At 33.6% G+C, this 26394-nt stretch overlaps 1 protein-coding gene across 1 annotated transcript in view; it reads left to right on the top strand.

Annotated features, from left to right (window-relative positions):
- The window catches only part of LOC145683820 (uncharacterized), a 148620-nt gene extending 124638 nt beyond the window's left edge, over positions 1-23982 (top strand). Inside the window, exons 6-8 of the mRNA XM_081755415.1 lie at positions 11153-11939; positions 17497-17530; positions 23698-23982. Coding sequence (XP_081611541.1) covers positions 11153-11939; positions 17497-17501 — 792 coding nt within the window. The 3' untranslated portion in view covers positions 17502-17530; positions 23698-23982. The remainder of the gene's footprint in view (positions 1-11152; positions 11940-17496; positions 17531-23697) is intronic.
- Positions 23983-26394: the final 2412 nt, after the last annotated feature.

Here is a 26394-nt window from a genome sequence, read left to right as displayed (position 1 = left end):
GCCCTGGTTGCTATCTTTGATTTTCCTTATGGCGTATTCCAGCACAAAGTTAAATAATAATGGCGACAACGCATCTCCTTGTTTCAGGCCATTTTCGACGTGGAAGCTCGTGGACAAATATTTTCCTACCCGGACTTTACTTTGGGATTCACTTAAACATATCTTAATTAATCTAATTAGCTTTCTCGGTATTCCAAGCTCTGTAAGAACGTTGTATAATGTTTCTCTCCTAACCGAGTCGTAAGCCTTTCTAAAATCAATAAATAGTTGATGTACAGGGGTATTGTATTCCCACTTCTTTTCGAGTATTTGGCGAATGGTAAATATTTGGTCGATAGATGATCGATTTCGTCTAAATCCGCACTGATATACTCCAATAATTTCATCTGCGTATGGGGTCAATCTTGCTAACAGAATATTTTATAGGATTTTATAGGATGTTGACAATCCTATAGGATTTTATAGGATTGACTCGATAATTATTACAGTCACTTTTGTCGCCTTTCTTGTAAATTGGAACAATGATTGACTCTTTCCACTCTTGTGGCAATTCTTCTTTGTTCCAGATAAGGAGAATGAGTTTGTGTATCTTGTTCCACAGTTTTTCGCCTGCAGCTAAAATTAACTCAGCCGGAATTTCATCTACACCCGGAGATTTGTGTTTCTTTAATTTCTTTATAGCGGGTTCCACTTCTATTCGATTGGGTTCTGGAATATACGGTTCTGTGGTGTGTATCTCCTTTTCTCCATGCACATTAGTTTTTGGCTGCGTGTTCAGCAAATTGTCAATGAAATCTTTCCATCTATTTAAGAGGCTATCCGTATCAGTGAGAACTGTTCCGTCAGATTTCTTTAATATATAAGCACGAGGTTGATAGCTTTTCTTAAATTTGCTTATCCCCTTATACATGGCCCGAATATTTTTATTTTTACTATTGTCTTCAAGTTCCTTAATTTTAGCTTTCAAAAAATCCCGTTTCTTTGTTCTAAAAATTTTGGAAGTTTCCCGCATAATATCTGCGATATTTTGTGTAGTTATTTCATTCGGATATTGTAGCCACCGTAATTTTGCCTGTTTTCTCTTCTCTGCTAGTTTAATGCATTCTTGGTCGAACCATGGTTTGTTCCTACGTATTTCCGCGTGTCCCAATTTTTCTATTGCTGAACTTTTAATGCTATCTCTAATTTCAATCCAAGTATCCTCAACACTAGTGCACACTGAGTCTTCTAAAACCGAGAATCTATTCGAAAATTCAATCTGGTATTCCTCTCTTACCTGACGCTCTTCTAATTTCTTTAAATTAAATCTCTCCGTTTTCGGACATTGAGTATTACCTTTATTCAACGATAACCTCTCCCGTATTATCGCTGATACCAGGTAGTGATCAGTGTCACAATCAGCCCCTCTAAACGACCGGACGTCAATTATGCTAGATTGTCTTCTTCTATCTACTAAAACGTGATCAATTTGATTATGTGTTTTTCCGTCTGGTGATGTCCAAGTGTATTTATGAACGTCGCGATGTGAGAATTTTGTACTCTTCACGATTAGGTTTTTGGATGTTGCAAAGTTCACGAGTCTAACACCGTTGGTTTTACTTTCCTTATGCAAACTTTCGTTCCCTATAATCGGTTTGAAAATATCCTCTCGTCCTACCTTCGCATTGAAATCTCCTAATAGAATCTTCATATGGTATCGCGGGAGTTGGTCAAATATCCGTTCCACTTCTTCGTAAAAACTATCTTTTATATCGTCACCCTTATCTTCAGTTGGAGCATGTACATTTAAAACAATAATATCACTCCACCGTCCCTTAAGAGTAATAAAAGAAAGTCTGTCAGTAACAAATTCAACCCGTTTAATTGGTGGTAATATTCGTTTGTGAACGAAAAAACCCTGTTCCTAACTGGTGATTTTTATTTCCTTCCCCGTAAAAGAACGTAAAATTTCTGGAATTCTTAGATCCATTTCCTTCCCACCTAACTTCCTGAACTCCTAGTAAGTTCATCCTGTATTTCTCTAACTCACTCGTTACAGATTCTAACGCGCCTGCCCTATAAAGACTTCTAATATTCCATGTTCCAAATCTCATGTCCATTTTCTTTTGCTGATGTCGTGCCAAGTTATCAGTCCTTGTCCGAGGCTTTTGTGAATGTTTCTGAACAAGTACCTTTTTTTACAGGATAAGGGTGTTTGCCTTACCCAAACCCCCAAGCTGGAGGACCACTCCTAGTCGTCTGTCCGCGACTGCTTATTCAGTATATTCGCAGCTAACCTCTATATCAAGAGACCTTCTCCTCGATCCGCAACCTGAGGACGCGCCATGCCGTGGTGACAGGAACCCACGTTACACGGGGTTCCCCCTATTACTTTATGTCAATAGGGCCAAGATTGGACATATCCACATCTGAAATATCACCTTTTTTGTCAGTGATCCCGAAAACTATCTATTGGACACAAATATAGTATATTTTCAATTCTTTTGCCTGTCACCCTCCCATTGCCAAATCCATGCCAACGAAGGCTTGCTCTGGACTTACGGAGCATCCACAGCATCCACAGCATCCACCAGTAGGCGTCTAAACAAATACGGAACACTACTATCAATGAGAGTTGTATAAGATTAGATTTGTAATTATTGCATTCTAAGTTAAATTTAAATCAATCTTGTTCTTTATTACTGTTCTTCATTACTTATTCATCTTTCGACATCAATTCGACACTAATATCATTCGCATTTGAGTTCTTTTACATGTCATCTTCACATCTTGGTACGAATGGTTTCAGTGTCTCGCCCCCATAACTATAGAGAAATTTCAAACAACATAAGAATAATTATGAATTACGATTTGAAAAATAACTGTACAGCTGATCTTTATCGGGGAGGAATTCGTTAACTACTCTCTCCATATCAATGTATTGCCTTTATTTTGCTTTCAATTCTGAAAATTGCCAAAGGGCTCAACTTCATCTGCACATTGTGATATGAATATAGGTTTTAGTTCCCGAATTCACTGAATGCTTGCTTAGATGTTGCTCTCGTCACAGGAAAAGTGAGATACAGTTATAAAAGAAAAATAAAATAAAATATTTCAGTTTTATGTCCCACGTTTATACCGATTACGCTAATGGAGACATTGATGCTGAGAAATTATTTAAATGGTGGAATGAAGAAGTGGGAGGAAACGCGAAACACTCAAGGAAACTCAAACACACGATATTTGTCAATAATAAAGTTCATTCTGCCCGAGCGCGGATCGAACCAAGGACCCAATGCAGCATAGCTAAAGATATGAAAGAATAGGCGTCTAAACAAATACGGAACACTACTATCAATGAGAGTTAAGTAAGATTAGACCTTTAATTATTGCATTCTAAGTTAAACTTTCAATCAATCTTGTTCTTCATTACTGTTCGAAAATTTAAAGTTGCAAGGACGTGATAATCTTTTCAGTAGACTTCACAGTCCTTCACAAATTCTGTTTCATCCAAGGTTTTAGTAGTTGCATTTTAGATATTGAGGACAAAGTGTGAAATTGTATAAAAACCTCGAAAGCGGAATTACGAAACTTCAGTAGGCTTCTTTTTGCTGTAAGCCTCCGTCACCACACTCTCGTTAGTTACGCCGGCTGCATGATACAGTATCGTCCTTTTAGGAATATTTTCTAAGGCAGTACGAGGTTTTTGTTTTACCGTTGTGTGAATAGTTTTATTTGCTAGAACTGTTTTTTAAAGGAGATGAAAGATCCTATACTCAAATATAAATCATGTCTTTCAAACGCTAATGGACAACGAAACGATTCGTCGTATACATGTTACGTTTTTGAAGAGAAAAAGAGCAAAACAAGAAAAGGTGAGTCGTAATTCCATTTAAAAGTGAAACAGAAGACTCATAATAGCTTAACCTAAAACGAAACACGATTAGGGACACTCGTTTTTTTCTACATATTGTTTGTGAAAACATTGTAGTGAGCAATAATATGCAATTGTTTTTTGATTCGGTTTGGTTTGTGTTAACAGGTTGAAAATTTAATCTTTACGTTTAATGTCCCACGATTATGCATGTTAGGTTGAGGAAGACCATGCTTAAACCAATTAAGCTATGATTGACAAATTGGTGGAATGAGAAAGTGGGAGTGTATCGAGAAAACCCACGAGTACGGTGTTGTCCTTCTCAAGATTACTTGCCTTGGGAACGTACCAGGCACCCCACCCATCAGATAGTTCAGTTGGCGGGGTCTCAGTTTTGATTCGCGATGGGAGAGCCTTTGAAATATTAAATGTCCTCGATGTATTTGTGTTCGTGTCGCTGTTGTACAAAGTTTCTTTAAATAAAGGTAAAACGAGAATAACCGAATACAATGGAGGTAAGTTACGGAGATATTTTCGGTCCTTTTTATTTTAAACTTGTAGTTTGGACTATAGTATTTTATCATGACCGAAATCAGTGTTTCATCGTTAATAAAATTTAGGAAAAGTAAACTTATGCAATAGTTTATATACACGAATGCTTCTTAACTCTTACTTAAAGAGTAGTCTTAGGGTAATTGCTTGAGCAGTCACTTTGAGAGTCAGGAGTCCGCGGTTTGAGTCCCTCGGACGACATTCAGAAAGAAATATTATTTACAAAGTCAATATTTCTGATGTATTATAACATGAAAAATAGTCAATTTCCCTCGTTCATAAAAGCTAGAGTTGAAACAAAATTCCTTCGCAGGTGGATAACTAACAACATGACGTCACAGTCTATACTCTTGATTCCTACTGTCTGAAAACTTCGCGTGTTTCGCAAACAATTCTTGAATACAAAACGGTCATCCTTCAGGTTTAGTATGAGTCATAAATTTGTCTGAAACGACATTGTGGAATTGTTTTTAAGATCTTTCACTCTTAATAATAATAATAATAATAATAATAATAATAATAATAATAATAATAATAATAATAATAATAATAATAATAATATTTCCGTTCGTCATTTTCAACACGTTCCATATATTCGTTCAAACAAAATTGGTAAATACGAACTATTTTTTGTATATTTTTTTATTAAAATATCAATATAACACAAACATGATCCAATATCTTTTACCCAAAGGAAGAGCGTTACTATGTATCGTGATGAAGACAAATCCCACTTAGTTCGGTTAAGGCACCCGAAGGTTCGATTTTCATATTGTCCAGTAACTGACACTTTCTTTCTTCCCCTCTTTTCCTTTCAAAGTACCTCTTATAAGGCAATGCATCCTTATAGAGGGTCCAAAATTTTCTTCTGATTTATCTTAACTTCAATATGTTTATTTGCATTGAAATAGAACGTAATATTGAGGTCTCAAATATTCAGTAATAATAATAATAATAATAATAATAATAATAATAATAATAATAATAATAATAATAATAATAATAATAATAATAATAAAAGATTTAGAGTTGCCTTAAAACTTGGAAAACGTAGGGATTTCATAGAAGGGGTTCCGTACCTTCAAGACACACCTTTGCAACTACCCACATTTTAAACAAAAATTTCGACTAACGTTTCATGTAGAAAGTATTATACTGTATGTTTCATGAAAAATAACTGTAATAGATATAATTGAATATCACTCAACAGTAAGGCATACAATATACTAATTTTTAGGATATACAGAGATAAGTATAAAAGCTTTGTTTAAAAATACCTATACAGAACATAATTCAATGAGTTGTAAAATACAAACTAAGAAAAGCTGATAAGATTCCGTCTACAGACACATTGTTAATTAAACAATGGACATGCACTATTTCGAGAATCGTAACAAGACGAGAAATATTTACGGTACTTTTCATCACGTCTCGATTCTTATCTCCAAAGCGACATGGTAATTTGAGTTACCCTTATCCCGTCGAATGTAAAATATTAATTTTCATGTAAAATATTAATTTTCATGTTTGTTTGTTTTAGAAACAAGATGAGAAATTTCTCTTCTCGTGGGCAACATTAAACACAACAGAAATATTCTTACCAGATGTCACGTTTCTGCTTGTAACGGTATGAACGGAGCGATAATTAGCTCCTAGCTTTTAAGCTTCTGCGAGATAGTAATAAGTATTATTATTAGTATTATTATCCCTGAATTGATAGTTCAAGTATTGAAACATCCGAGTATTCAAATATCTCAATATAATAAAACGTGTGTTATCGTCGATCAATCGCCATCAAAAATCCTAAAGTAAAACAATGCCCGACGCGGATTCGACCACGAACCTCCACATTACTGGTAGAGCGCCTTCACCATTCAACCACGATCAGTACGCAGTAAATGATTCATATTTAGTCATGTTATGTTAGGTTTCTTTGCCTCCGCTTGCAAAGTTGTATGTTATATTTCTTCATTTCAGAACGTCGTTCGTATTTCTTTCATGATGATGTAAGTGAATAATGTTATAAGTGAATAATTTGAGTTGTTCTTAAACCTTTGGTTCTCAAATTTGTTTCTTATCCACACGAAACTACAGATATGACAAATTTCATTTTAATACTTTGCACTTGCTTTCAAAGAGGTCACCATTAATTGGTAAAGCAATTTTTCAGTCACGGTTCATGAATTGTGTAACAAAACACTTCAAGAAATGAGTTAAATGAAGGATGGAAAAGTTGATATCAAAGTCGAGTACTGTAAGCTAATGAAAAGCGTGTAATAATGTCTTGTATTTGAAAATGTCAACTACTTTTAATTCACTAACTGGTATTAGATTTGGTTGAAGCTTGAAGATCTGGAATGCACAATCTCAGTGTAGCTAAAAGAAAAAAGCAACAGGAATGGACGAGATTCGAAGGTGGGACAACCAGCAGAAGAATCCCCTTTACTAACACCTCATCTATCAACGCAACACCTTTTAAAAGATATAAATTTGCATGCAAATAATACCATTATACGTTTGTGCAATCAATGTTTTGCTTTTTTCTCTTCACAAACGTATCATGTATAAGACGAATAGTTTCGTTTTTCATTAAAGCTTTCGAAGACATGATTTGTGTATGCGTATAGGATCTTTCGTCTCCTTTAAAAACCACTTCTAGCAAATGCAACTCAATTCACACAGCAATGAAACAAAAACCTCGTACTGCCTTAGAAAATATTCCTAAAAGGGCGAAACTGTATTATGCAGCCAGAGTAAGTAACGGGAGTGTGGCGAGGGAGGCTTACAGCAAAAATGGGCTCACTGAAGTTTCTTAATTCGACTTTGGAGGTTTTTATATAATGTCAAATTTTTCCTCAATATCTAATATGCAACTACTTTAGCGTTAGGTTAGTTAATTTGGAAGGAGATATAGACTATGAAGTCTTCTGCCGTGAAAGTGATACTGGCCTCAAAAGGTATGGATTTGACATTAATATCGTTTATTTTCGATTATTTTTATATATCCCTGGGTTCCCCATGGCAGCCGAGGTTCGATTCCCGGCCGAAGTCGTGTAGTTCGGGTTCCATGTTAAGTTGTAGAACCATATCTTATATAGACTCGTAGCTGAAAGGGACGCTAAACTCTATATCACCTCACCTCGTGAGATATTCTACTTTTCTATAATTTCTAAACCACTTTTCTCTTTTTGAATCCCCCTCACCCTTACGACACCACAACAGGTTCAAACCGAAACTTTCTTCATGGTTGGAGGATGCAAGGCTACTGTACCATACGTGTACAACCACTAAGGGACTATGCTAATGAGATGCGGAGTTTGATCAGCACGCTTACATTTATATTTATTAAAATCTCATATTAGATCTACTCCGCAAGACAAACTTTAAACAAATGCGACTTTTAAAATTCTGTCCTTCTTCTTCTTCTTTTCCTTCTTCTTTATTATTATTATTATTATTATTATTATTATTATTATTATTATTATTATTATTATTATTATTATCATTATTATTATTATTATTATTATTATTATTATTATTATTATTAGTAGTAGTAGTAGTAGTAGTAGTAGTAGTAGTTGTAGTAGTATAGCAATAGCTATATGAAGCAATTAATTCGGCCAACTTCGTTAAAACACACAATTCATCAACCGGTAGTTATAGAAATGAGTCTGTTGCAACAGTAGTTGTTAGCTCAGTGCCGGTGGGTGTAGCCGAGCGGTCTGAGGCATTAGGCTGATGATCGTGAGGTGAACCCCATCGGGGGCTCGAGTCTTTATGTAGTAGCAAGGGTGGAAATTTAACTGTCCTCGATGTTTCTGTGTTCGTGTCCCTGTCGTGTCTAGTAGTCCTGAAAAGTGGTTGAAGTAGAAAATAAGTCAGGAAGTTTAAAAAAATAAAATAATCGGTAGAGCGCAGACTCATGGATTCAAGGGTTGTGAGTTCAAAACTAGTGCGAGTCTAAAATTTTTTGCTGATTTAATCCTTTAGATGGAAATGTTTCTCCATTCACTTTTATCTCGTAATTCTGGATAGAGATGTTTGGATGTTAAAACAAGTATACTAGAACATAAGAAAGGAAAGATAAATTACGTGATACCTTTTGCACTTTTTAACTATATTTTCACCATTCTAGGAAGTTTCTGAAAGCTCAGATTTCTATATCTCCTTTTCGCTCTCTTACGTGTCCTTTAACTAAGTAACTCATACAGTTACCTCATAAATCACATATACATATATTACAGATGTATCTCTTTCTGTTCCCTCTACATCATGTATGGAGATAAATAGTTTGAAAACACGTTAGAGACGCGACTTTTTTAAAAAATAATACGATGTACGATATCAGTGATACATGTGTGGTGTTAACATAAGTTAAACTTTAGTGAAAGTGAACTTTATGGTGGACAAATACCGTATGCCTTGGTTTAAATTTGACCTACATCTGTTCCCTAGAACCCAACGAAATGATGCTATTAGCAAGTTCATATTCAGGCATGTTTATCATTACATCAAATCTTCAAATGTCATTTACTTGTTTTAGGCATCATCTTTAATTTAATAACAATATTTTTATTAAGACGATAAGAGTCACATACATAACAAGACTTATTTATTGATTAGAAGAGCTTTTGTGAACTCGGCATGGCACCTTCGTGAGTTCCACGGGTCACATATTTCAATTTTCGACATTTCATACAGCTACGCAGATTTTAAAATTTAATAACTACAATCGTTCCTATGCATACTTTATGCATATGACTGGTAATGTTATGAAGACTATAATATAGTGCCGATCCTTATCACTTGTTGCAAAATAGTCCTTCCCTGCTGCTCTAGAGGTAGCATGTGTGCTATATGACCACGGTCCTGGGTTTGATTACCGCTGAAATTTTAATATTCTAGTGATTAGCGCCGGTCTTATATGTACAGTCCTAAGCTCGATTATCCATTGAAAGTATATTTTTTGACGTTTTAATACCACTTTCATCGAGTATACAGACACCAATTAAGACATCTTTAAACTGACATGTCTTTATTGTTTTGGCTTGTATTTTTATTTCTGTAGTCCCCGGTCCTGGTTCGATTCCCAGTGGGAGAGCATTGAATATTAAAGACATTAATTTGTATCAATTCTTTCTGCTGTGAAACGCAAAAAAATAAATCACACACAAACACACATACTGAGCTGAAGGAAAAACTCATAATACGCACAACAACAACCAATTCTGACGAGAAGTAAAACACGAGGAAAAATCATGTTACATCTTGTTTATACATGCGCTTAATAGAATGAACGTGTTCTACCAGATGGCAACAGCCAATTTTCTTGAGAAGAAGAAGAAGAAAAGAAAAAGGCATGTGTCATCCTGTTTCTACACCCAATACACGCGTTTGCGTACATACGTATAGTAACAGCCCAAGTTTCACATAGGAGATTTTTCCTCCCCCGACGTAGCGGGAACTTTCTACTATAAATCCGTTTCAAATCTCGTCACTCGGTTATATCATGCATGTTCTTTGTCAGAAACACAGAAATGACGTGATGAAACATGAAGAGATACAAATTCTTACAATGAATGTCAAAGAGTAGTACAAATGAGAACGGTAAAATAATCATGAGAAACTTTCAAATCATACCGTAAAAAAGAAACACTTAAATGTGTTTCATACTTGGAATACTTGGTATAAAGGCAGAATTGTTCGAATTTAATTGACTTGAAAACCATATTGTTGTCTTTTGAACAAACGTATGTTTAGTGTTAGTTGTGATAATTCCTGCTACTTCAAGTTATGACGCCCTTTTCAGCACCAAGGCTACATACGTGGACCCACAGCGTAAGATGGAATCTTCATCACCTTAATACGCTGAAATTTGAAGGAACTCCCATCAAAAGCAGAGGGATTCGGTACAAGAAACGCACGTACACTATCCATCAGATCGCAGCTCCTCTTACTACTAGTAGTAGTAATTATTATTTATTTTGTACGTCAATCTGGAAAGGAGAGCAAGACATCCGATTTATTTTACTCCAGGAGTAGTGCACATTGGCGGTCTCGCACTACTATGGTAATTTTTCAGCTGTTTCATTATACACTGAAAGGTTTCTAGCCTCATGGAGATCGTCACTAATACTCAATTCAATCGTGTACCAAACTGGATTGAACGAGAACTAACAAAGTAACACTACACTTAAAAGATGTATTTCATTCTCCTTTATGACTGCGTGCATTTATTAGTGGCTCTTGTGTTCAATCTGCTTTCTCTGCTGCCACGAAGGAATAAGTGGGATTTCGTTGTCTCATGAACTATTTAACACCTTTTGAGCCACTTATGAGCGACAAGTTCATATTTTATTCAAGTTCCCAACAACAACAAAAATTAGAGAACGGTTAGGAGAATTAGAATATATCACCGTGGTAATCTAATTTTTAATGACAAATCATGAGCACACAAATTTACATTAGTAAGTATAATGGGGAAAATTCCACTTATCATAAGATAAATGTCATTAACATAACAAGAATGTACATATAATGGGGAAACTGAGGTTGTATAACATTACACGCATTTTCCTCCACGAAGATTAGTTAAAATTAGAATCATGAAGAAAGAAAAAATAACGGAGGGTAACATTTCACCTAGTTAACCAGTCACTTTTAAAGTAGAAGTTTAACAGTGGGATCTGTCAATATTTAAGTTTTTTATTTAACAATACTAATTATTGTTTGCATTTTTTTCACTAGGTCAGAGGCAGAACTCGGCCAAAAAAGTTCGATACCATTGGGAGTATTAACAGAGGGCGCGGACGAGTAACATCTCGTACACAGACGTCTCCGTCACAGTCTGCAAGAGGAAAGGGACGCTCAACTAACGTAGACACAGATGAACCTTCTTCATTTGGATTAATTTCGTCTTCATCGACATCATTGAATGAAGGCGTGATCACAGTGACAGCACGGGAGAAAGTGATTTCAGTGTTAGCACCTCCTGCCTCGATAGCTGCTACAGCAAGATTAGTGCCTGTTATTACGCCAATTGTGTTGACATCTTCTCAGGCAACTCTTCCTCTAAAGTCGCATGCAAAGACTACCATTGCTAGTAGCACTAAACAGACGGCCACAATTTCTGTATTGACACCTACTAACGAATTGGAAAGTGTAGAGGTATGTGATTCAAGTACAACTCAGTCTACGAGTGACGTCGAATCATCAACAGGCATAACTGAAAATGGATTCAACTTTGACAAACCAAAAGAACAAACTAAAGCTGAAGAAAAATCTGGTCCTCAAGAAGAGGCTCAAAATAGCTCTGCTTGTCACGTCCCAGTTGCATTGCCAGTGAAACGAGAACCGAACACTGCGAAACTGATACGAATAGCATCAAAATCTAAAACTAAAGTTCTTTTGATGCCATTGGAGGCTGAATTATCTCAAATTAGAATACGTGAAAAGGTTTCGTTGTCCTTAAAAAAGAGACTGAAGGCTCCAAAGAAACTTCAAGTGAAGGAAAAGAAGCGAAGCAAACGAAATGGTAAGTGTTTTTGTTTAGCATCTCCAGTTTGTTACAAATTATTTTTTTAATCAAAATATCCAATACATTTTAGGCAATTTTTTAGGGCTTATATCTCGAGAACTACATAAAGTGAAGCCAAGCCAAAACCAACAATTTTCTCAGTATGATGTGCTTATTCCGAAAAAAAATAAGAAAACCTGATTCATGGACCATTCAAAAGTGTTGTGGCTCCTGATCCATAAAATTCAATATATTTCAGGCAATCGAAAATTTTCCTGTATACCTCATATTTTGAGAACTACATATAGTGTAGCCAAACCAAAACTAACAATTTACTCAGTATGATGTACTTGTTCCGCAAAAGGTACGAAAACTCGATTTAGGGGCCATTCCAAAATTTTGTGGCTCCTGATCCACAAAATTCAATATATTTCATGCAATCGAACATTTTCCTGTACCCCTCATATTTTGAGAACTACATATTGTGTAGCGAAACGAAACTAACAATGTACACAGCATCGTATGCTTGTTCCGCAAAAGGTACGAAAACTAGATTTAGGGGCCATTCCAAAATTGTATGGCCCGTGATCCACAGAAGTCAATATATTTCATCCAATCACACGTTTTTTTACGTCCTATATTTTGAGAACTACATAGAGTGTAGCTAAACCAATACCAAATTTACTCAGTGTGATATGCGTATTCTGCAAAAAGGTACGAAAACTTGACTTAGGGTCCGTTCAAAAATATTGTGTCCCTTATCCAAGAAAATTCAATGTATATCATGCAAGCAAATATTTTTTGTATGCTCTATATTTTGAGAACCACATATAGTGTAGCCAAACCAAAGTAACAATTTATTCAGTATAATGTACGTATTCCGCAAAAAATACGAAAACTCGGTTTTTGGGCCGTTCAACATTTTATAGCCTCTGATCAACTAAATTTAGTGTATTTCATTCATTCAAACATTTGCTTGTACGCTCCTTATTTTGAAAACTACATACAGTGTAACCAAAACAAAACTAACAATTTACTCAGTATGACGTAGTTAATCCGCAAAAAATACGAAAACTTGATTTAGAGGCCATTCAAAAATTTTGTGGCCCCTCATCCGAAAAGTTCAATATATTTCATTCAATCAAAAACTTTTTTGTAAGTCCCATATTTTGAGAACTACATATCCAAACCAAAACTAAAAAATTACTTAGTGTCCGTGAAAAATATGAAAACTCGATTTTTGGGCCGTTCAAAAATGTTGTGGTCCTGATCCACATAAGTCAATATATATTTATCCAATTGAACATTTTCTTGTATGCCCCATATTGTGAGAACTATTTATAGTATAGTCAAACCCAAACTCTCACTTAACTCAGTATAATCTATTTATTTCGCAAGATACGAAAATTTGAATTCGGGGCTATTCAAATTTTTGTGATCTTTATCCAAATAATTCACTATATTTCATCCATTCAAACCTTTTCTTGTACGTCTCATATTTACAGAACTTCGTGTAGTGTTGCCAAACAAAAGCAAATAATTTACTCAGTATGATGTGCTTATTCCTTATAAAAAATAATAAAACTCGATTTTGGAGCTGTTGAAAAACGTTGTGGCACTTGATCCACAAAATTCAAAATATTTCATTGAATCAACCATTTTCATGTACGCCTTATATCTGGAGCGTATACGGACAAAATCTCGCGACCGAAACATCGCCGCCCAAAATCTCGCCGGCCAAAACCTCGCGGGACAAAACCTCGCCGGGCCAATACATCGCGTGGCCAAACCTCGCCGCCCAAAACCTCGCGGGCCAAAATCTCGCCGGGCCAAAACCTCGCGTGGCCAAAACCTCGCCGCCCAAAACCTCGCGTGGCCAAAACCTCGCCGCCCAAAATCTCGCCGTGCCAAAACCTCGCCGCGAATGAAACTTTTCTTTAAAATTTACCCAATGTGTTCCCTAATATGCAATTCCACATTACAAAGAATAATATTAATATTAATATTAATATTAATATTAATAATAATAATATACAAAACATCGTGTGCTTGAGCTTTCTCGGGTTATTCCCGTTTTCTCCCACTTTCTTTAATCGATCATTTCCTTCATCCTGGTCATCTACGTCTCCTTTAACCTATAGGACATAATCAAGGGACGTCGTAAAAACTCATATATTGTTTCATATTTTCATAAATATTATTAGATTTTTGTTAAAATTTTAAGTCTTTGGATGTTCCAAAGTTCAAGAAACTAACCTCCTTAGTTGTCATTACTTTCCTTATGCAGACTTTCTTTCCCTATAATCAGTTTAAAAACACCTTGTCGACCTACCTTCACATTGAAATCCTCTAATACAGAAATAGAATTTTCATATGGTATCGCGGGACTTGGTCAAATACCCGTGATACTTCTTCTGAAACAGCGTCTTTTATACCGTCATTCTTATCATCTGTTGGAACATCTACATTTTGGCCAGGCGAGATTTTGGGTATGGCGATATTTTGGGGCGCGAGGTTTTGGCCCGCGGTTTTGGGTGGCGAGGTTTTGGCCCAGCGAGATTTTGGCCCGCGACGTTTTGGGCGGCGAGGTTTTGGCCAGGCGGGGTTTCGGCCCGGCAAGATTTTGGGCCGCGAGGTTTTGGGAGGCGAGGTTTTGGCCAGGCGAGGTTTTGGTCCGCGAGATTGTCGCCGCGAGGTTCTGGCCGCGAGGTTTTGTACCCAAACCATCTGGAGAACTATAGATAGTGTAGCAAAACCCAAATTATCCCTTAACTCAGTATGATTTGCTGATTCCGTAAAAAGAACAAAAACTTGATTCAGTGGCCGTTCCAAACTTTTGTGGTCCCTGATCCACAAAATAATTATTGGCCAAGATTCCAAATTTTTGATTCAATTTTTTGGATCAATTCTAACATTCTTCGCCAAGATCGCAATCTTTTGATTCATTTTTTTCGACCATTTCTAAAATTCTTGTTATGTTCTAGAATATAAGCACTGAAATTATAAAGCAATGTAAAAGTGAATAACTTACACAGCTAAAGCATATTGCTTGTCCGTAAATGAGAAGTGTTTGTTACATTTGAGGTTATACAGTTTAAACTTAGCCAAGTAATTTATGTCGGTTTTTCACCCACCACCTTCGAACATTGATATATCACCTACGACGTACCTGGAAAATCAAAACTAGTCCCCATCAGCATCGACGACTTTCTGCCAACATTCTGGAAGGCCATGTATTCCATAGCCTTTACTTGGACATAATCGATTTTGGTCTCTAACAGAAATTCTAGTCCTGCAAAACATGTTAATATAGACTGTGGGAGAAAGCACCGTGAGATGATATCTGTCGTGCCTTAGATGTTTTTCCATAGTGCTGGTTGGAAAATGGTACCATTGATGATGCTACAGAGCTTCTTGCTGATACCTTTGCAGCTGCATTTCAAGACACTGTTCCTCAAAAACTACAGAAATAACCTAAGTTCCATTTTTGCTTTGACACTGAGATTCGGTCTGCTCTGAAAAGTAAGACGCTCGTGTGATCACTCTGGAAACAAGATCCAAACAAGTTTACTTACAATAGTTTCTCGCAATGTTGTCGATACACCAAGTTTCTGCTTAGAAAATATACAATAGTTAAATCTCCAACATCCCAACTTAATTTTGTTCGAGACTTAACACTGGTCCCTCATTAATTCAAGGAGAAATTAACACAGTATACAAATGAACGTCAACTATGCTGGGAGCTCTGTTACTGGAGGCACAAGCCTGAATCATTCAACGATTATTATTACAGAAATTTCTTCACCCAGACGGTATCAAATCCTCTACCTACTCTTGAAGCTGCATGTTCGCATTCTTTACCCTCGATTTCTACTACGCCTGCTAAAATCAAGTCACGCTTGTCAGCTCTACCTGCCCATCGTGATCTTGGTCCCGACAATATTTATACTATCTCCCTTCACAGTACAGCCGCGTCGATTGCTTATTCCGTGGCTTTTCTATTTAATAATGTTTTACAGAAGGCTTTTTCCCAAATTTGGAAACAGGATAATATTATTACAATCTGTAAATCTAGCAGTAAAACGTATGTATGTTCCTATAGACTCATTTCTCTTCTCTACCCGTTGTCAGTTCTTTGCGAGAAAATTATTAAGGACAAACTTTACAATTTCAAAACCACTTATTTGAACATTGGACAACATGGTTCCCTGCAACAGAATTCATGCCTCACCAACATATCAGGATTTCTTTTTAATGCTATAAACTATATTTCAAAAACCTATCAACTCCATGTAATATACTTAGATTTCTCCAAAGCTTTCGACAAAATTGACACCCATTCTTCACAAGTTAGCAAACACATTTGATCTTCATAACACATTCGTGTCTTTACTGAAGGATTGTTTTACCAATTGTATGCAACGTGTTGTTACGTCAGATGCTTCATTCAAATTTATCCCAGTTTTTTCTGGAGTTCTGTCTTTACTGAAGGATTGTTTTACCAATTGTATGCAACGTGTTGTTACGTCAGATGCTTCATCCAAATTTATCCCAGTTTTTTCTGGAGTTCCCCAGGGAGTGTTCTTTAACCACTGCTATTTCTTTACACGAATGACCATCCTTCCTTTCTGTCTTTACCATCTACAAATATTCTTCTCTTTGCCGATAATTGTAAAATTTCCATAAAACCTCTACTACAGATGATGCCCTACTTCTTCAACAAATTCTTACTAATCTTACGGACAGGTGGACGAATTGGAATTTACAACTAAGCCCTCAAAAATGTTATACTGTTAGTATTCCTTTAAGAAAATAAAATTTATCACAAATATTGTATTAATAAAAGCCCTATCGAAAGAGTCGCTACACATAAAGATCTCGGAGTATTGTTCGATGAGAAACTTACATTTGCTGATCACATATCTTTACTGTTAAGAGTGCTGTGAGAATACAGTGTATTATTTACAGATTTACTGAAATTCGAGATCTCAAATCATTCATCATTTTCTCCCAAGCTTTTGTATCTCCTAAAATCGAATATTGCTCACTGATTTGGAATATGGCCGTATGACCTGTGCCACAAACGTATCCCGTTTTGATTCTATCCTCAACATTTTTTTACCATTATCAAACAAAGAGTTCCTTCAGTGTGTAGCATTAATAAAACATGGTTCCTACAAACACTCCACTTTCAGACTCTACTTATTGAACGTCTGATGTCGGATTTGCCGTTTCTCCACAAAATTAGCAATGGGAAAATTAATTCCGAATTGCTGTTCTCCGTTCTCAATATTCACGTACCTTTTTGCCTCCCTCGCACTCATATCTTACATATATAACGCCAAGGTGGTAAATTATACGACGTTCCTTCTACTTAAGGCTGGCATCATTATTTAATAGACATGGCATCATTATTGTCAGATGTTGATATTTTTTACTACGAAAATCATTTTAAAACAAGTTAAAGTTTCTGTAAATATTGCTCATGTCTTATGTATATATAAATATATTTGTAATATTTTATACTAAAAGTTTTTAATTTTTATTTTTAATATACGTTGTTACATGGTTTCAGTGTAAAATGGGCATTGATCTTCATCTTAAATATTGTAAGTAAATACATTTATAAATAATTTTATATAAAATTCTGCGGAAACCTCTTAGGCAAAAGCGCGGCACTGAAAAATATCTATATACAATCATTTGCAATCAACCAAAAAAAAAAAAAAAAAAAAACACTGTAGTATATAATGAAATATAACATAACTGTCATCTTAGCAGGTTAAGGCTTTGTCAGAAGATTAAACTATTCAAATTTCCTAGGTTCAAGCTGATTGTAAAATAAGATTAAAATAAAACCAGTCAGTTCCTTAACTTTTCATGCCGGTGCCCCAGCACACTTTCTCTATTTAATTGCCTATCCTATGGGCAAGGTCCCGGCTAAGCACTTCTTAAAGTTAAATTCTAAAACAATTCGTCATTCCTCTGCCATTTATAGATATTTCTTTATACTTTAAATAGAAGGTCTAGAAGTTTTACTAGCAGGCATTTATGGTAGAAATGCTAATATGGTATGGAAGTATAGATTTAAAAGCTTTCTTGAGAGGTCAATATATCATTCTCCAAATAATGTAAATTAAAATTTTAATTCATTTGTTGTTCTGCAGGTACCATCTTGAATAATCATGGATTGTAATGATAATAATAATAAGTAACAACAAAAATTAAATTATGAAAAACAAAATGATCCTTAAAATTGAGTATATTTATTCATTTTGTTATTATTACAATGATTCGCTGAAACTTGTTAAACGATATAAACAATTCACTCGCCGATTATTACAACTGAATAAGGAGAGAAAAGGATAATAAAATTACAATTTCATACCATGCCTGACCTCAATATTCATGAACAACTTACAGTATTCTTGAGAACAAAGATAATAACAACATTAGCATTAGGAAATATATGTAACTTATACCATCCAATAAAATTTCTGTGTGTGATAATTCTTATTAAGAAAGGAAAACGTCTCAGCTTATAGGCAACCTAATAGTTAACATTCGCTGCTTTGCTACGTGTCTGGGTGCTAGACGCAAATAGATAACGCCTGGAACGCAGGTTGTTCCCAGATTTTAAACTAATCTGGCAATTTAATTGCAAGTTGAAAACGGAATTGTCTCAATATAATTAACTCAAACTAGGACAAGATTATAACCATGTTTAGATTGCTACGTCTCAAACTTTCGTGCTATGAAAAAAGTTTTAATAATAACAGAAATGTTATAATTCTTTCTTTTTCTTTGAAGAGGATAATTTTAAACAATGTTCCAAACAGCGCAGACTTTGTTTGTTTTAAATTGTTTTAGTTACTAAATTTACTTGTTGTTCACTGTTTTTACTTTGTCATTTCCTAAGACGTACATGTCTTGGATTATATTATTTATAGTTTCCTTCGCAGTATTGTTTATAAGTTATACGTATAATATTGCTCATTCTTGAAACAACATGGTGCTGAGCCAACACATATCGAAAGAACTCCGTTTTTAAAATTATTCTTTACTTGAAGACATTTTACATTTTAATTCATTTAACTTTTAAGTAATTTTATTTTGAATGTGCTTTTATATCGTGCCATTCAGCACCAGAATATTAATGTACTAACAATGATCTACCCATGGAAAACAGTATAGAAACAGGCAATTTAAGCTTCGACTGCACCATTTTGTGATCCAGCAATTTTGCAGCTTGTGTAAATTATACTTTATATATTAAAACAAATTTGGATTAATCACAATTTCTAGTGATGTGGTCGATAAAGCTATAGTTCGGCGACCGTAGTTAGTATTAATCCATTAATTAGATAACAGAGAATTTGTTTTTGTATGTTCCTTTACAATGAACGATGATTAATTTTAGTACTTAAAAGTTAATTTTAGTATCCAAAGCAAATAATAGCATTTGTTATTGTTATTATATTTTATTTCAAATATTATCAAAAATCGTAAGTGAATTAATTACATTTTTCTTAATATCATGTCTGAAATAAATACAACGTCCAGTTAAGTATCTTCGTCCACCTTATGATTAATTTAAGTAACTGATTTAAGTTATATATATATATATATATATATATATATATATATATATATATATATATATATGTATATATATATTATTTATGTAACTTACGAGATTGTTGTTGACGTTTGTATATGGATAATGATAATGATTATTCATGAATTCTGTTCCGAGGCGCTCTCGATGGTATTGTGTGATATAATTTATTTGTTCAAGAAAAAAACAGTGTACATATGCATTTCTGACAGCTTTTGCTGTTGAAGGTGGATAGGCCTACTAGCTACTTACCTTGTCAGCTGACCCAATTGTTGATAGTACTGTCATCTACAAACACTCGTGGGTGGGGCAAACCTCCGCTCTTCAGAACGAAGGAAAAGGTAATGAAATAGACAACGTCTATTTTTCTATAGTTGTCTAAATCATCTAAAGAGCCTGTTTTTAATAGATATTCTTTCATTTGTGCTTCCAATAAAAACTAACATGAGTAAGAATTTGAAGAATAATAGAAATTATTATTATTTGTGTAAAGAAGAAAAGTTTAAAATTAGTAGTGGAAAATTAGTGTTAAACTCTTCCACTAGAAATCCCTGCCTATGAATGGGACATTCTGTATGTCTAGTTTGTTTGCTGATAGTTATGTATGCCTTCTATCCTTTTTTTTGTTTTGTATGGACTACTTGATTTTATAAAATTTTGGGTATAGTTTATTAAAAATGAGGACATGCTCTAAAGACTTCGAAATAGCCCTAACTTTGAAAATCCGGATAGTAATTTTTTGTTGATGCGGAAATTATTACATTGTGTGTTTATTTATTTGAAATTGAAAGACTGCATACATTTAGTTTTCCAGCTGCTAGAATTATATTGAATAAAAATTGCTATATTCGTTTAGTTAAAAATCTCAAGTTTGAATTAAAATCAATCCTTTTGAGACAATACCACAAAACGAAATATCCGAGTGGTTCTTAAGTAAAATCTATAAGACCCTCACAACAAAAAAGCTACATATTCCTTCGTTCTCGGTGCTTTTCTTTAAAGAAGTAAAAGCATAGGCTTATGTGTACAATTGTATTAGTCTGGATTATAACCCTACTAAAAGAAAGACTAGCGTTCCAAATTACAACTTGTAAATTTGAGTTTATTTGTGAACAAGAGAAGCCCGGTAGACTTAAGAAATTAATTTTATGTACGCTGCAGAGGCATATGAGTGTTATAACCAATCTAATAGGAGAAATTATATTCCTGACCTTTTTGAAACCAGCACCCATTTAAATAGCACAGGTTAAAATGCTAATAATGGTAACGTGTTTATTTGGGAATGTGAAACCGGACGATAGTAGTCAGATGCGACCAGTAGAGGATCTGATTAATTTTGCTGGGACTGCAAACCCACATGATACTATACATCCTATTGTAGGACGTAATACAATTAAAAGGTGTAATTTCAGTAAATTTAAACGCAAAAGTGCATTTAAAGCAGCAGAAAGTTTGGTTAAGAATATTATCGTACTAAGTTCCGTAGATGAATACTAGATATGTCATTTTCTAATGCAAGCAAATAGTTTAATAAAACAAAAAGGTGCACCCACAGATATTATATTAATTATTTTTCTTAGGTAGTATAAGATTATAATGGCATGTGTTAAATTCAAAGTTAAACAATAAAAATAGGAAAATTGAAACAACTAATTACTAAAGAAAAAGAAAAAGAAAATGTAATAAGAATATAAATACCCTTATTATTTATTGTTTCCTATATTAAATATTTAGGATCCAAAGAGTTAACGTACTATTTCTAATATTACACCATTAAACTTTCTGTTATCTACTTATATTAGATAAATAATAAATTACTGCAACGATTAAAAGTGAAATAAATAAGGTTTGGAAAAGAAGTTTGAAATAAAAAAAACAAGTCCCTTTATGAATCAATAAATAAGCAAACAAAAAACAATGACGTGAATAAATCACAATGACAAAATGTATAAAAGATGTTAATACATGGATAAGAGTAATATAACAGTTGAAAAACTTATATAAAAATAAGAATGCAAATCAATTTTATTTAGGAATAAATATCAAATATATAGCTAATCAAGACTTTAAATTGCTAATATATCATAAAACCAGTAGTACGTACTTTGATCACTATCACAAAACAGCTGTGTTTGTGTAAAAGTTCTATCTATTGTTGATATGAATACAGACGTGGGAAGAACATAAATTATAACTAACCTTATTAGTAAACGTTCGTCAATTATTATTAGTACATTGTTTTATATTGCATAACGTCACAGTAAAATCTATCCATTATTTGTAAACAAGATTTCTCCCACTTTATCAGTGTTAATTAGAATTAAATTATCTTTATACTTATTAATAATTATTTGTATGATTCTAATTATGTGTATCTTTCGCCAATTGCTTCAGGTATACTAGGCAGTACCATTTGTTAAATTTCTTTTGAACAATATCAATAATTAATAATCCTTATTAAACAATGAGAAACTAATATATTACTAAAATTAATGTTGTAATAAGTAAAGGATAAGAGTATTATTGCGCATTATTTACAACCATTTGACAAAATTGACTGCAAAGATATTGAAACAAGGTGAGAAATTAAATATCAAAGACGGATTTCAACAATTATTTTAGAGTTGTGAATTTCACTTTCAAGTTAAGGTGAGCTGGCGAACGGGCGCGGTAAATGCCTTTTAAGTTTTCAATATTAACTGTAACATTTATCCAATTTTAAATTTATATGAATCTGAATTATACACATTAAAAAAAATAAAATCAATAAAACAGTTTTACTTCAATATATCCCCTGCAGAGCGTGTTCTACTAACTTTTTTTAAAAAATAAATAAATCTAGCCATTTAAAATTCAGCCATATTTTATATAAAGTTTATTTTGAATATTTTATTTTAATGAAAAAGTAACTCAAAAATTTAACGTCACAAGTCACATTTTGCAAAGAATATTACTCTCAGATGCTCTTTTCTTTTGTCCTCGATGTGGTTGTTGATTCTACTTTCAATATTGTGTTTGTCGTGCCAATAGAAACTGTATTCCTTATATATCGTCCCCTTCAGCAAAAATGTACAAATATTAGAACTATAAATGATATTGCAATGATAATAATGCTTTATTAGGAGTACATAAAAAGATTAGGAATCCCTTGATCCTATATTGATAAAGTAAAATCTAACATTTCAGCCATGACTAGCAAACTCGTTAGGCACGAAAAACCAAAGACGAAAGTAAGAAAATATAAACATTACAAAGATAATAGATATTTCTATACATTTGAAAACTCGGAGGTATTCTTCTTTGTGGGAAAAGTTATATAGAAAGAGAAATTTTCAAATCAATTTCCATTAAAATAAAAATTCTAGTCAAAACTCTTACCAAGGAAATGTAGATAATGTATAAATATAATAATTAATTAATTAAAACTTTAACAATATAAAAACCGAGTAGTTAGATAGATTGAATATTTAACTATCAACTTTGTCAAACAGAGTTCAAAACTTTCAGTCCTGACCTATACAATTGTGCAGGTAGATGGAATCGTCCGAACATACACAATTGTATATGTTACTTTCTTCGGAAAGCTACAAGTTTAAAAAAAATCACATTTTTGATCACTAGTAGATCATAGTAACATACGAAATGACTTTTCTTTAGAGCTTTTGATTTTTTTTAAAAGAGTCATTCGGTTGAAAAGGGATATATATCACTGTATTTTAAAGTGTAGCTTTGTTTTCCTTACTAGTCGCGCTTCATCCCCCCCAAAAAAAACGTTTAGTGAAGTCCTCATTCAAAGTTGATAGTATACACCCTAAATCCTAAATATATCAAAAACATCATTTCCCTACATTACAAAGAAACTAAGGAGATTAAACTGTTTTAAATTTGAAATATAATTAATTAAGGAATACTAATTTTATTATACACGTATACTGCAGCTACTAATAACAGCAATGGAAATTATCACCAGTTATGTATTTAGTGACTTGAGTAGTTATATTAATTTGTGCTGTATTTTCTTTGGGACATTGACATTTTCCTAAAAAAAATTGAAAAATAACCCTTAAAGTACGTGAAAATTGTTTATGTCTACTGAAAATTTGGTGATTGAATTTTTTTCTAACTTATGAATGCCAATAATTAATGAAATTTCTTTAGTTGCAGGCATAATTTCTTGTGGATTGCGGTGTGCTGAAAAAAGGCTCCTTCAGTATTTGCTCGAGTAGCTGCGTACTGCAAGTGAATAAAAAATTACACAAGTAACATTTTTTTCTGTTCAGATAAAATGACTAGCTAATAAATATAATGCACCTTCTACGTTTAGAGCGTATACGCTTTTGTCTCTTTCTTACTCTTTGTGTAGGTTGTGCAATTTATTTGTTTTAAATGATAAAAACGTTAATGAAATGCTCCATTATTATAATAAAGAAAATATAGTCTTGATACTGAATTTATTTTCCTAACTTAATTGAACTCCTGTTTCCACAAATATTTGCAAATGGTTAATAAAGTGACAGAGGCTTTCATAGTTATCTGAAAACAACTTTTAACTGTAGAAGAGTACTATTTTGTAGATTAGAAAAAAATAATTTTGGGGTAGGTGTAATTGAAATAAGTTTGAAATTAAATTTTAACACGTTCATTGTCAGACAAACCTCAGCTTACTCAGAACAATCGGAAATGCTGATAGCATGTATATGACATAACCACAAATATTGTCACTGGTCATACAGTAGTACTTAGATTGCAATTGCCTTCTACTACCGAAAGCATTAAAAAATCTTTGTAACATGAGCAGCATTCTTGTGCAATAAAATTCAAGAACTTTAGTTCTCCTCAAAGAAACAAGGAAATTATTCCTTATATGAACCGTTTTAAATGTACTGGGTATCAGTAGGAACTCAGAATGACCAACACATAAAGTATGTTGCTACTCTTAACAGGTGTGAATGGAACACAGTCACTCTCTATTATCTAGAACAATATCACCATGGACCGTTAACATTATTTGCTAGAAGAACTAAATTTTCGTTTTCTCTAAGTTATTCAAAATCGATTGCTTTATAAACAGTGGTGTCGTTGAATGTGAGGAATGAAAATAGTAAACTCACATTTTATCATCTATAGTGACGAACTCAGTTTTCATACTACTGTTGTTCTGATTGGTAAGGAACTGTCCAAAGTGTACAGAGAGACATTGATGGCGAAATGGTATGTCCCGAAGACTCCGAACTCCGTATTTACAACAAAATAAAGTCTTCTATACACAATACGGGTTACTCTAGACAGTCTTCGCTTTAACAATATTTCCTATATCTAGAGATGCTCTCTATTAAACAATTATCAGACACCTGCGAGGACAATATTTAAACCGAAGGGTATATATAGTTAGTTAAAACTTTTGTAACAAAATATTGCGCAGGAAAACATAGGATTTTTACCTACTTGCCATCGTACGTATCTATTCCGGGGATACTATGAAACAGCATTATAAAAATGATTTGTTCTCCACATTAAACCTATCATTCTCTCCAACATTATTTTTAACTATTTACATTGTTGATACCACTTTACTTGACAATTATTGCCTTTAAAAAATACATGAACACATTTGTCTTCTCTTATAACACAAAACTTGTCAATAAAGACACCGCAGCTAGATTTAATCACAATATCAAGGAACTGCGAGTTATCAGGCCCTTCATTCTTCAATAGACAAGAATAAAATTATTCCTATTTCCGACTTCGAAAGTAAACTATGCTATAACCCAAACAATTGATTTAGATGTTGATTTTCCATAGTAGCTGAAAGTCGAATTAGCAAGTGTATTGAAACTGAATTGTTTAAATTAACTACCAAAAGGAGTAAGCAGTTTCTATTAACTTTAACTTCGTACGCAATGTTTAAGTGTGTATTTAAAGTCACCATATGTCCTCTTGTGTAAGTTTGAAATTAAAACTTAAATACTTACAGTGAACGTTAAATTCATTGTAAAAATATATTATTGTTCAATTCCATTTAAAAAGAAAAAATCAAAGAATTGAACACATTATTTAACAAGAAAATAATTATAAATTAATTTACAAGTTCCTGAAAATCTTTCCAAAAATATATAAGTAGTTGGGATGACAAATCTGACAATTATGCCCTTGTACTTCAAAACAAGATAAAAGTTTGGAACATTATTAGTACTAAATTGCAAGTTTAAAAAATCTGTGTGGAAATAAACTGAAATGAACGGTGTTCCGGTGGTGTGTCTTTTATTTTGTGGTTTCGTTTTTGATATAATTGTATAGTCAAATATATTATATAGTCATAACAAATGTTGGAAATTAATTTACCTTAACATTATTCGATACATTTCCCAGCTATTTGTCTGAATTTTTGTTGGTAACTAATTAGAAGGTACCTTATAGTATGGTCCAAATTTCTAAATTTCCAATATTGTTCAGTAAGTTCTCCTCTAAAATATTAACAAGAAACTTGAAGAACGCAAAGGTGACTGAAAAAAATTATAGAGCATTGAACTCTAATTTTTTTCCTCAAGTTTTCAATTCAGCTTAGAAAATAATCAACGGATAAATATTGCAAACAACGTAAACTTCGCACGTACAGTGGTATCTGTTGACAGAAGTCACATCAAACATTTTACCACTACAAGCTAAGGGGAAAAAGTCTCATACACCTGTCTATAAGAATTAGTACATTAGGCAATCTTTTTTCCTTTAGTTTCCATAAAATTGTAATTTTTACCGGTGTGACCACTGAAGAGCCACCACTGCACACAGATAATACTTGATTTAAACCAACTTGATTTTTATAACATTTAAGTAAGTATGTGTATTAACTTCGTA

Source organism: Thermobia domestica, chromosome 4, assembly GCF_964235325.1.
Source record: "Thermobia domestica chromosome 4, izTheDome1.hap1.1, whole genome shotgun sequence".
Taxonomy (NCBI): domain Eukaryota; kingdom Metazoa; phylum Arthropoda; class Insecta; order Zygentoma; family Lepismatidae; genus Thermobia; species Thermobia domestica.
This window is presented reverse-complemented; position numbering and strand designations above follow the sequence as displayed.